We start from the raw sequence: 12,358 nt of genomic DNA on the forward strand, positions 1-12,358 counted from the left end.
AGACCAGGGTTCACTCTCTGGATTGGGAAGATCCCCTGGAGAAGGGAATGGCTACCCACTCCAGTAGAACTGCCTGGAGAATTCCATGAACAGAGGAGCCTGTCCATGGGGTTGCAGAGAGTCAGACACGACTGAGCAACTTTCACTTCACTTTTCTTCACTTTTTCTCCACGGTGGATATAAATGTTTCTTATGTGAACACTGGCAACATAGAATACCTTCTGACACTACAGGTGAATGTTTGATGAAAGAGAGGAAAAAAGGAACGGTGATAGGAAGGAAGAATGAAAGTGGAGCTGGTACAGAAAAGTAACTTTAGAAATTTTAAAGTGGCCAACCTAGGTTGAAGTCCTGTTTTTGCCAGTGATGTTTTGTGTGACATGGAATAACATATATCAGTTTTTGGTTTTTTTTTAACGTTTTATATTTGGCTGTGCTGGGTCTTCGTTGCTCCTCCGGCTTTCTCTGGTTGTGGTGTTCAGGCTTCTCATTGCAGCAGCTTCTCGTGTTGCTGAGCACAGGCTCGAGGCATGTGGGCTTCACTAATTGCAGTGTATGGGCTCTGTAGTTGTGGCTTCCCAGCTCTAGAACACAAGCTCAGTAGTTGTGGCACACAGACTTAGTTCCTTCTCTGCATGTGGGATCTTCCTAGACCAGGGACCAAACCCATGTCTCTTGCATTAGCAGGTGGATTCTTCACCACTGAGCCACCAGGGAAGCCCAGTATATCTGTTTTTGTTGTTGTTTAGTCGTTAAGTCACGTCCAACTCTTTTGTGACCCCATGGTGTATAGCTTGCCAGGCTCCTCTGTCCGTGAGATTTTCCAGGCAAGAATACTGGAGTGGGTTGCCATTTCCTTCTCCAGGGGATCTTCCTGACGCAGGGAGCGAACCCACGTCTTCTGCACTGTGGGAGGATTCTTTACCACTGAGCCACCAGGGAAGCCCATATCCGTTTCATGAGGATAAAAATATTTGTTTCATAGACTTCACAGGGATGCTGTGTGGATGGCTGAAACCACGAATAGGAAGGGACTTTCAGATTTCAGTTAAGAGCCCATTGTTTTTCCCCAGCTGAAGACTCTATCATCATTTTTTTTCCCAGTGTTCTTTGAACAGATGGTTTGAAGGACTAGGGTCTTTCCCTCTTTCATTTTAATTTTGGAGCTTGAAACTAAACCCAGTTGTTTCTACAGTTTTCAAATGCTAAGTCTCAATGGTTTTTCACCAGGTAGAATTTAAAATTGACAAAAACTACCTCCATTGGAACTCTTGAATAATGATGAGAATACAGATAACACTACTAAGAGAGGGGTTTCACTCTAATCTTTTAAAGAAATACATCACCTAATAATTTGAATTTTGCCTTGAATGTAACTTTTCCACTCTGCCAATGCAGGTAAGATTGATTTTGCATGAACCTTGCATTATTTAGAAAAATGAAACATTTTACTTCATGATTAACTAATTTAGTTTCACAGGGCCTAAAGAAATGATAGTTTCCTTTTTTCTTGGCTAACATACCAAATTTCCAAATGAAACAGATTATTTACATATTTTATTTAGACTTCTTGAGACAACTAGGACTTTTTTATACTTAAGTACTCTTAATTAAATGCTGTCTCTCATTTATTACTTACTTTGAGTTAAACATTCAAATCTCTATCTAAAAGATTTTAAATCTAAGCTCAGCTGGTGTGGAGTAGTAAATTCAATGAGCAAATATTTCTGGGAAGTAAATGTGAGAAGTGATGAAAACAAGCTAAGCTACATTCCAGTATTGGATGGACATCCATCTCTTGGTCCAACAACATGCCTGTTATTATTATTTTTTTTACATACAGGTCACATTGCTCCCCCAAAAATGCCTTTTCAAAATAAGCTATGCTGCTGATCTAGTCTATCTTGGGACTCATTGTTAAAAAATTCTTCCCTTCTTTGGGGCAATACCAAACAAACATTAACAACTGTGGAGCAGATGTTCCAACTGAAGAAGATTCCAAAGCTGGGCTCAGACATACCCCGACCAGAACCTCAACCACAGAGATTAATCTTCTGGTATGGGTGCTATGAGATAAAAGCACCTTCTGGATTTCAACACATATTTTTATAAAACATACTCTAGAAGGTTTTTTTGTTTGTTTTAAGGACTGAAAAGACCCTGATGCTGGAAAAGATTGAAGGTGGGAGGAGAAGGGGACGACAGAGGATGAGATGGTTGGATGGTATCACTGACTCAATGGACATGAGTTTGAGTAAACTCTGGGGGTTAGTGATGGACAGGGAGGCCTGGAAATGGCAACCCACTCCAGTACTCTTGCCTGGGAAATCCCATGGATGGATGGAGGAGCCTGGTAGGCTACAGTCCATGGGGTCGCAAAGAGTCGGACATGACTGAGCAACTGAGCTGAACTGAACTGACTAGAGAAGGTTTTTTTGTTTGTTTTAAGGACTGGGTCAAAAAGCTCTTTCATTTTGTGAGCCCAAGTATCATACAAGTGCTTATGTTTGGTGTTTGGGTTTTAAACACCAAACAAAGTAAACAGAAATGCTTTCTGTTCCACTATTATGTTTTTTAAATAAGATGATTTCTCTGCTGCTTTTTTTTTTTGATGGACAGTGTTAAGAAATCGCTGTACGTTGTAGCATAAGGCTTTTTAAGGTGATGAATTTTGCTATATTACATGAATTGCAGGATAGCAAAGAAGACAGTTCCTACCTTCTATCTAAGTACCCATACAAAGTCATATGCAACCCAAACACCATGTTCCCTATTTCTTCATTTAACCAACAAATGTTTGTAGATATTCTAACATTGACCTAGTGCCAAAACATCCTGTCTCCTACCTTTAGTTAGCCTTTAATTGTAAAAGTTTGAAAAGAACCATGATTGGCTCTTCCTGCCTACTATAATCTAGTCCGTTAGATCAGATTAATGGAGATAGAGTGATTCAGCTGGGGAGGCTGGAGGATGATGATATTGGGGAGACTAGAGTGTTATTAGAGGAAGAGTCAATCCACGGAGGTCCAGATTCTAGCCCTCAGCTGAGTGGGTCTTCCCACCTCATTAGATGGGGAGAGAAAGTGAGAAATAGTCCAGACGATGAGATCAGCAAGGAATCTCCCCTGACAGCAGGAGAATCAAGGGAGGGGAACTAGAATCATCCAAGGGCATCATTAAGCCCAGACAGAGAGCTTTCTGTGTTTAGTTTGGTAAATTCCGTGTTCATCACTCAGGGAATCCTACATTTCCATCCCTGAACAAGAGCTTTGCCTTCTACCTAATATAATTTCAGCTCCATCAATTGTTTTCACGCAATATCTAGTGTTAAATTACTTGAAGGATACTTCTGTAGTCGTCATTCTACCAGATCCTCACACAAAACCAAAGGAAACCTGCTTTTATTAATTAATGTATATTTTCACTGCTGCATAAGGGTCCCAGGAATACACAGCACGTAGACGTGAAGCCTTCTTGGTTGTCTCCTATTCCTCTCCCTATAGAAAAGGAATGGGCTCCTAATAAGGGAGCCCATTTTGTTAAGCCTTTTTAAAAGCATTTCCCAATCCATAATCATCTGCTTGAGCTGAGACATAAAATACTGCTATCAACAGACATGGACTAAACAGAAACATGTTGAGTTCCTTTTGAACATCTAATCTCCATGATTAGAAACTATTCTCCTGATAAATACATTTATTGTAAAAGAAATTTTTGTGGTGCCATTACCTTACCATTGACTCCCTTATCTCCTTTCCTAAGTATGTTTAGAATGTATTCTTTCCTTTGCCATTAAAAGTTGTATTCCAATCTTGCTCCCTTCCGCCCATGAATCGGCATGTCCTTGCCAATCAGGAATCAGCTACAATCACATCATTTCCTTTTTGTGTATTCTAATACTCAGATATTTGTCCCACCTCTCGTCTACCAAAGGCATGCCCTTCCCTTTCATTAGTGTACTGGATGCATAAAAATTGTCCATTCCCGAACCCTCCTACACTGCAGTCAGATTCTCTACCCCTGAGCTATATATGCCCACAACCTAACCCTCCTACACTGTTGGTGGGAATGTAAGTTGGTGCAGCTATGCAGCCACTAGGGAAAAGAGTGTGGAGGTTACTCAGAAAACTAAAAATAGAATTACCATATGATCCAGCAATGCCATTCCTATAGGACAAAACTATAATTCAAAAAGATACATGACCCCTATGTTCCTAGCAGCACTGTTCACAATAACCAAGACATGGTGGTGGGGGTTTAGTTGGTAAGTCGTGTCCGACTCTTTTGACCCTGTGGACTGTAGCCTGCCAGGCTCCTCTGTCCATGGGATTCTCTAGGCAAGAATACTGGAGTGGGTGGCCATTTCCTTCTCCAGTGGAAGAAGACGTGAAGACAACCTAAATGCCCATCGATAGATGAATGGATAAAGAAGATGTGGTACATATATACAATGGAATAGTACTCAGCCGTGAAAAAGAATGAAATAATGCTGTTTGCAGCAACAAGAGGCAACTAGAGATTATCGTACTAAGTGAAGTCAGAAAGAAAAACACAAATACCATATGATATCACTTATATGTGGAATCAAACTATGGCATGAATGAACCTAACCACAAAACAGAACACAGACTCACAGAGAACAGACTTGTGGTTGCCAAGCAGGAGAGGGTCAGGAAAGGAAGGACTGGCAATTTAGGGTTAGCAGATGTAAACCATTATATATAGGATAGATAAACAATAGGGTCCTACAGTATAGCACAGGGAACTATATTCAATATCCTGTGATAAACCATGGTGGAAAAGAATATGTTTAAAAAAGAATGTTAAATGGGTATAACCGAGTCACTTTGCTGTACAGTAGAGATTGGTACAAAATTGTAAATAACTATATTTCAACTAAAAATTTTTTTTTAATTGCCCATCCCCTTTAACTCCCACATACCCTTTAAATTATGGAAAATCTTTCATTTAATAGAAAAATTGCTCAAGTACCTCTTACCTTCTTTCACCCAGGTCCAGTGATTTCCTATTCATATATATATAAATGAAATTGCTACTGTATATATATATATATTTATATTTAAGAATATATATATCCATAAAACATGCATTATATATATCTTACAGAGATAAAAGCTTTTGAAATATTCAATATTATAATTATTGATACATGCTTATCCTCATTGTACAGAAACTGGAAAATATTTAAGTGCTTTAGAAAGAAAAAAGTGCTTGAGTTAATCTTACCATACAAATCCTTCCAGGATTTTTTTTCTATGTATATTTTCCACATAATTGTATACTGCATATATCTAATGTATCTTGCTTTCTCCCTTAGCATTATAACTTGTCTTTATTCTAGTTATCAAACTATAACATTATTTTAAGGCTCTGTAATATTTTATCATATAAATGTACCAGTTTATTTATTCCTCCCCATACTGACATTTAGATTATATATATATATATATTAATATTATAAAAAAGGCCACGGTGAATATTTCGAGGCATATGGCTCTTTGGTTATGTTATATTTCTTTGGAGGAGATTCCTAGAAGTAAAATTACTGGATTATAAGGTGTGTTACTAGTCACGACTTTTCTGGTTGGGAGTAAAGGAACTCAAATTACTAAAAAAGATCGGAGGGCGGGGCGGCCAGTGGTTACTGATTCATATATGCAAACGAGCAGAGGCAAGGGTGGGGGTGGGGGTGCTGGACCTCGGGAGGCTGGGGCCTGAGACTAGATCTGTAGCTTTTCCCTGTCTCTGTAATGGCCTAATAGCATTTATAAGTGTAAATAGAGATAATGCAATTCAAGTGCCTAACCCACAGTGACAACCCTGCCTCATCTTACACGTTTGGGGGAAGGGGCGTAATATTTTGTTTATAAACTTGTCTTGCCTGGTGGTTGAGCTTTTCACCCATCACCCCTCCTGGTTCCCTTTCTTCTTCTGGCCGGCTGTGTTCCTTGGATGCCCCCCACCCCGTGTCCGCCAGCTCCATCTTTGTTTCCACTCCGACCGTCCTGCCCAACCATCTCTGACCCCAGCTGCCCACCACAGTGCTGGGAGGCCGACGTGGAAAACAAAGGAATCTCTGATGGAAAACCCGCTAGTCTGGGAAGGACAGGCCGAGAAGGGGATATACGAGGAGGTTCTTTTTCGGCGGACCACTCACTTCACTCCATTTCCCTCTCTGCCTGCTCCTCTGTCGTTTGCTTGCTCACCTGGGTTTAGGTGAGGCCCGCGCAGGGCACCTTGTCTGGGGTGGGACAGGCCCAGCCGGCCCCAGGCAGCTGGGTCCTGCGACCCCTTCCCCTTCCCCGTGCCCGCCCCACCTTCTCCAATCCACATCGCAGCCCTGCCCCCTCCTCCACCCCCCTGCCAGCCGCAGAGACGGAGACACCGCCCTAAAAGCCCTTGGGACCCGAGAGCGCACAGCCGTTCTCGGTCCCCCTTCGGGCGGCATCTTCATCTTTACTATATAGTTAAGGCCACGTTCCTTCGGATCCCTCTCAAAAGGAACAATGACGCTGCCTTCTCCCTGCGCCACGACTTCCTCTCCCGCCACTCCGCCCACGGGTTTCTGATCCTCTTTTCGCGTCGCGGAACCTGACCCCCTGCGGCTTCGGGGAAAGCTCTGCGCCCCCGCGCGCCTCTCCAAGCTTCCCAGATGCCTCGAACCGCACTGAGTCACCCGACGCCCGGCGGACCCCTGGGGACCGTCGCCTTCCCGGGAGGGAGCGGGGATCCCCGGGCAACCAGAGGCCCCATCTGCCCCTACGTCCCTGGAGCTCACGTCGGGTCGGTGAGGCCTCGGCAGAGGGTGGGGTCCTCAGCCCCAGGGCCATGGATTCGATCCGCGCACACAGAGCAAGAACGGAGGGAGGAGGGACTCCCTGAACACAAAAAGGGGCTTTTATTTGTTTGTTTTCTTAACCACACACAGGAAGAAGGAAAACCCATCCGATAACAGGAAAGGAAAAATGAGAGGAGATGCATCAGAACTTGAGGAAATTGTTTTAATTGCCTCATGTGACATACTATCAATTGAGAGAGGGAAGCCGGTGGAAACACCAGTGGGGGCTGACCCAAGGCCTGGCCTGGGCTGGCCATCTGGGGCAGGGCAGGGATCCAGGCTGGATCTCACTGGCTGGAGGCTCTTGGGCAGGTCCTCTGGGCCTCAGACAAAATGGAGCGAATCTTTACCAGAAAATGTTTACATCACTTCTGTGATTCGTATCCTTCCTTTCAGAGGGAAGGACTAACGTTATTATATGGACTGCAAGGAGATCCAACCAGTCCATTCTAAAGATCAGTCCTGGGTGTTCTTTGGAAGGACTGATGCTGAAGCTGAAACTCCAGTACTTTGGCCACCTCATGCGAAGAGTTGACTCATTGGAAAAGACTCTGATGCTGGGAGGGATTGGGGGCAGGAGGAGAAGGGGACGACAGAGGATGAGATGGCTGGATGGCAGCACCGACTCAATGGACTTGAGTTTGAGTGAACTCCGGGAGTTGGTGATGGACAGGGAGGCCTGGCATGCTACAATTCATGGGGTCGCAAAGAATCGGACACGACTGAGGGACTGAACTGAACTGTATTATGAAAGTCCAGTTATAGTGAGAGACTTTCTTTTGCTCTCCTAGCCTAGCATTTTAATTCATACTAATATATGTAATTTGGCTCCAAAATCACTACAGATGGTGACTGCAGCCATGAGATTAAAAGACGCTTGCTCCTTGGAAGAAAAACTATAACAAACCTAGACAGTGTTAAAAAAGCAAAGACAGCCCTTTGCCAACAAAGATTCATATAGTCAAAGCTATGGATTTTCCAGTAGTCATGTACAGATATGAGAGCTAGACCAGAAAGAAGACTGAGCACCAAAGAATTGATGCTTTTGAAACGTGGTGCTGCAGAAGACTCTTGAGAGTCTCTTGGACAGCAAGGAGATCAAACCAGTCAATCCTAAAGGAAATCAACCTGAATATTCATTGGAAGAACTGATGCTGAAGCATCAGTGCTTTGGACACCTGATGCAAAGAGCTGACTCACTGGAAAAGATCCTGATGCTCGGAAAGGCTGAGGGCAGGAGGAGAAGAGGGCGACAGAGGATGGTTGGGTATCATGACCAACTTGATGAAAGTGAGTTTAAGCAAACTCCGAGAGATAGTGAAGGACAGGGAAGCCCAGTATGCTGCAGTCCATGGGGTCGCAAAGAGTCAGATATGACTGAGCAACTGACCAACAAACAACAGTGTAGGTTTGAACTATTGATGCTGGTTTTTCCACATGCCCTCTGCTTCATCCTTGCCCTTCCCTCCAGGGGGACCCCCGAAGAGACAGAGACGGTACACTCATGAATGAAAAAGAAAAGTTGACACCAGGGGCATTCTGCTACTGTCAGCTGCCTTTCTTCAAATATGTGAGGTTCCTGCCATCCTTGCTTTTTAAAAGTGATTAAGTTCCATGCAAGTCCAATGTGGTTGGACTCTGTTATCTGCTATCTTCTCTGTTTTCTGTATGTAGTCTGAGGCAAAATGAATGTTGTAGAGTTTTTCTTTGTTTCCACCTTTTAAGAACATGCCGCCTTCTTTAGCTCCCATCCATCTTCAGGACATTAAATGTTCTTCAGATCAGATCAGATCAGTCGATCAGTCGTGTCCAGCTCTTTGCAACCCCATGAATCGCAGTACGCCAGGCCTCCCTGTCCATCACCAACTCCCAGAGTTCACTCAGACTCAAGTCCATGGAGCCAGTGATGCCATCCAGCCATCTCATCCTCTGTCGTCCCCTTCTCCTCTTGCCCCCAATCCCTCCCAGCATCAGAGTCTTTTCCAATGAGTCAACTCTTCGCATGAGGTGAGCAAAGTACTGGAGTTTCAGCTTTAGCATCATTCCTTCCAAAGAAATCCCAGGGCTGATCTCCTTCAGAATGGACTGGTTGGATCTCCTTGCAGTCCAAGGGACTCTCAAGAGTCTTCTCCAACACCACAGTTCAAAAGTATCAATTCTTCCCCGCTCAGCCTTCTTCACAGTCCAACTCTCACATCCATACATGACCACAGGAAAAACCATAGCCTTGACTAGACGAACCTTTGTTGGCAAAGTAATGTCTCTGCTTTTGAATATGCTATCTAGGTTGGTCATAACTTTCCTTCCAAGGAGTAAGCGTCTTTTAATTTCATGGCTGCAGTCACCATCTTCAGTGATTTTGGAGCCCAGAAAAATAAAGTCTGACACTGTTTCCACTGTTTCCCCATCTATTTCCCATGAAGTGATGGGACTGGATGCCATGATCTTCATTTTCTGAATGTTGAGCTTTAAGCCAACTTTTTCATTCTCTACTTTCACTTTCATCAAGAGGCTTTTGAGTTCCTCTTCACTTTCTGCCATAAGGGTGGTGTCATCTGCATATCTGAGGTTATTGATATTTCTCCCGGCAATCTTGATTCCAGCTTGTGTTTCTTCCAGTCCAGCGTTTCTCATGATGTACTCTGCATATAAGTTAAATAAACAGGGTGACAATATACAGCCTTGAGGGACTCCTTTTCCTATTTGAAACCAGTCTGTTGTTCCATGTCCAGTTCTAACTGTTGCTTCCTGACCTGCATACAAATTTCTCAAGAGGCAGATCAGGTGGTCTGGTATTCCCATCTCTTTCAGAATTTTCCACAGTTTATTGTGATCCACACAGTCAAAGGCTTTGGCATAGTCAATAAAGCAGAAATAGATGCTTTTCTGGAACTCTTGCTTTTTCCATGATCCAGCGGCAATTTGATCTCTGGTTCCTCTGCCTTTTCTAAAACCAGCTTGAACATCAGGAAGTTCATGGTTCACATATTGCTGAAGCCTGGCTTGGAGAATTTTGAGCATTACTTTACTAGCGTGTGAGATGAGTGCAATTGTGCAGTAGTTTGAGCATTCTTTGGCATTGCCTTTATTTGGGATTGGGCTTCAAATCCTCCTAGCACACAGGCAGAGCCTTAGGAAAAGTATGGACTATGTAACATATTTATCTGTGGTATCATCACAGTTTTAAGACTTCAACTGGCCTTTCTTGAGAACAGTCCTTTATTCTGAAATTATGTTCTTTAAAACTTTATTTACTTTGAACTGTCCATTCTACTATGGAATAATAATGTTTTATTATTGTTTTTAGTTGATGTCCTCTCTTAAAAAAATACAGAATCAGTGAACCTATGTGAATCCTCTGAAATAATTTAAAATTGATTTGTGAAAACCAGAAATTGGGCACCGTTGTTCTGTTCAACATCTGGTTCACACCAAGATGTTGGGACCTTCTTATTGCCCCCCCATGGACATTTGTATGTATTCAAGGAAACTGCCAGAATGAGAATCTCAAAGAATTTCTTACTCTCTTTTTTTTTTGACGTTTACACACTTCTTTGTTTTTGGTTGTGTTGGGTCTTCGTTGCTGCATGTGGGCTTTCTCTAGTTGCCGCGGGCAGGGCCTTCTCCCCCTTGCAGCGCGCAGGCTTCTCACTGTGGTGGCCTCTCTTGTTATGGAGCACAGGCTCTTGATGCGTGGGCTTCAGCAGTTGCAGCTTGCTGGCTCTAGGGCCAGTGGCCTTCCAGAGCTGCGGCACAGGAGCCCATTACTTGTGGCTCGCAGGCCCTGGAGTATGCAGGCTTCAGTAGTTGCGGCGCGGGCTCAGTTGTTACTCAGCATGTGAAATCTTCCCAGACCAGGGGTAGAACCCGTGTCCCTGGCATTGGCAGGCACATTCTTATCCACTGCGCCACTAGGGAAGTCCTCAAAGAATTTCTAAGGAGGGATGTGAGGAAAATCTCTTTGGGCAAAGAGGCCTTTCTGGACTGTCTCCACAGCTAGCGCTTGGTCTGGTTAAAGGCACTACAGTTGTATCTGTTCTTAACTTCTGGTATTTGGCAATTAACCTGACTTTCGGTGGACCACTCCTTTCAGTAAAACAGAGAACTTATTTCGAATGTGCCAGGGTCTTTTGGTCTTTCAGTTTACACATTAGCAGAAGGACTAATGAAGATGCTATGCTTTTCCTTAAAAGGTGAAAATAGAGCATGTGGGTAAGCAATAAGTAATAGTCTTCAGTAGAAGCATATTGTGATCTTATGTCTTACAATCTTAAATTGGGCCTCATTGGTTAATATTTATCGAACACTCACAGGGTGTTTGGTGACAATTAAAATATCCTCAAGCCACAAAATGACTGCCTTCTGGTCACCGATGGCGCAGTGAGGTCTATTGAGATCTGTTGAATGGCACTTAGACATGTCAGTACAGACACTGCATGGTCATACCCATTCCTTTGGTGTGTTAAAGATCAAACTTTGCTTAAAATTATTTGCTTAGATTTGGGAAGTAGGGGAAAGGCAGATTTTTTAAGTTGGAAATGAACATCCTAAGACTCCTCGCCAGGATGTCCCACCAGTTCTCAGGCACATTGTTCAGTTGCTCAGTCGTGTCAGACTCTTTGTGACCCCATGGACTGCAGCATGCCAGGCCTCCCTGTCCTTCCTTCACCATCTCCCAGCTGCTGCTGCTGCTGAGTCGTGTCAGTCGTGTCTGACTCTGCAACCCCATAGATGGCAGCCCACCAGGTTTCTCCGTCCCTGAGATTCTCCAGGCAAGAATACTGGAGTGGGTTGCCATTTCCTTCTCCAGTGCATAAAAGTGAAGTCGCTCAGTGGTGTCCAACTCTTCACGACCCCATGGACTATAGCCTACCAGGCTGCTCCGTCCATGGGATTTCCCAGGCAAGAGTACCGGAGTGGGTTGCCATTGCCTTCTCTGCACCATCTCCCAGAGCCTGCTCAAACTCATGTCCATTGAGTCAGTGATGCCATCCAACTGTCTCGTTTTCTGTTGTCCCCTTCTCCTCCTGCCTTCAATCTTTCTCAGCATCAAGGTCTTTTCTAATAAGGCAGCTCTTTGCATCAGGTGGCTGAGTATTGGAGTTTCAGCTTCAGCATCAGTTTTTCCAATGAATATTCAGATTGATTTCCTTTAGGATTGACTGGTTTGATCTCCTTGCAGGCCGAGGGACTCTCAGGTCTTCTCCAGCACCATAGTTCAAAGGCATCAATTCTTTGATGGTCATTCAGGCATATCAGTACCCTCCGATTTTAAAAACACTTTAACACATGACCTCTGTTGACATTCCCCAAGATCCTGTGACTCCAGGAGGCAGACTGGAGAGTATTGTTGCTCACACTATACAGAGAAGGAATTTAAGCGGCTTGCCCAAGGCCACATTGCTGGGTGGGGAGTCTGCTCCGTTTCCCCTCCCACTGCCCTCCTGCCTCCTTCAGCTGTCTTCCTCACTCTGTGCAGTTCTCCAGGAGGGAGGTGAG

General features: G+C 43.9%; 1 protein-coding gene across 3 annotated transcripts in view; it reads left to right on the forward strand.

The window, feature by feature from the left end:
- The window catches only part of ARHGAP31 (Rho GTPase activating protein 31), a 129,241-nt gene that overhangs the window by 21,493 nt on the left and 95,390 nt on the right, over window positions 1-12,358 (forward strand). The window contains exon 1 of one of the 3 annotated variants that reach the window (XM_061395731.1): window positions 10,544-12,353. The exons of 1 other annotated variant lie outside the window; for it this stretch is intronic. In XM_061395731.1, coding sequence (XP_061251715.1) covers window positions 12,149-12,353 — 205 coding nt within the window. In that variant the 5' untranslated portion in view covers window positions 10,544-12,148. Of the gene's footprint in view, window positions 1-10,543; window positions 12,354-12,358 lie in introns of those variants that run through there. One more of the 3 variants, XM_061395658.1, reaches the window with a different exon arrangement.

The sequence above is a fragment of the Bos javanicus genome, chromosome 1, assembly GCF_032452875.1.
Source record: "Bos javanicus breed banteng chromosome 1, ARS-OSU_banteng_1.0, whole genome shotgun sequence".
In the NCBI taxonomy this organism is placed as follows: domain Eukaryota; kingdom Metazoa; phylum Chordata; class Mammalia; order Artiodactyla; family Bovidae; genus Bos; species Bos javanicus.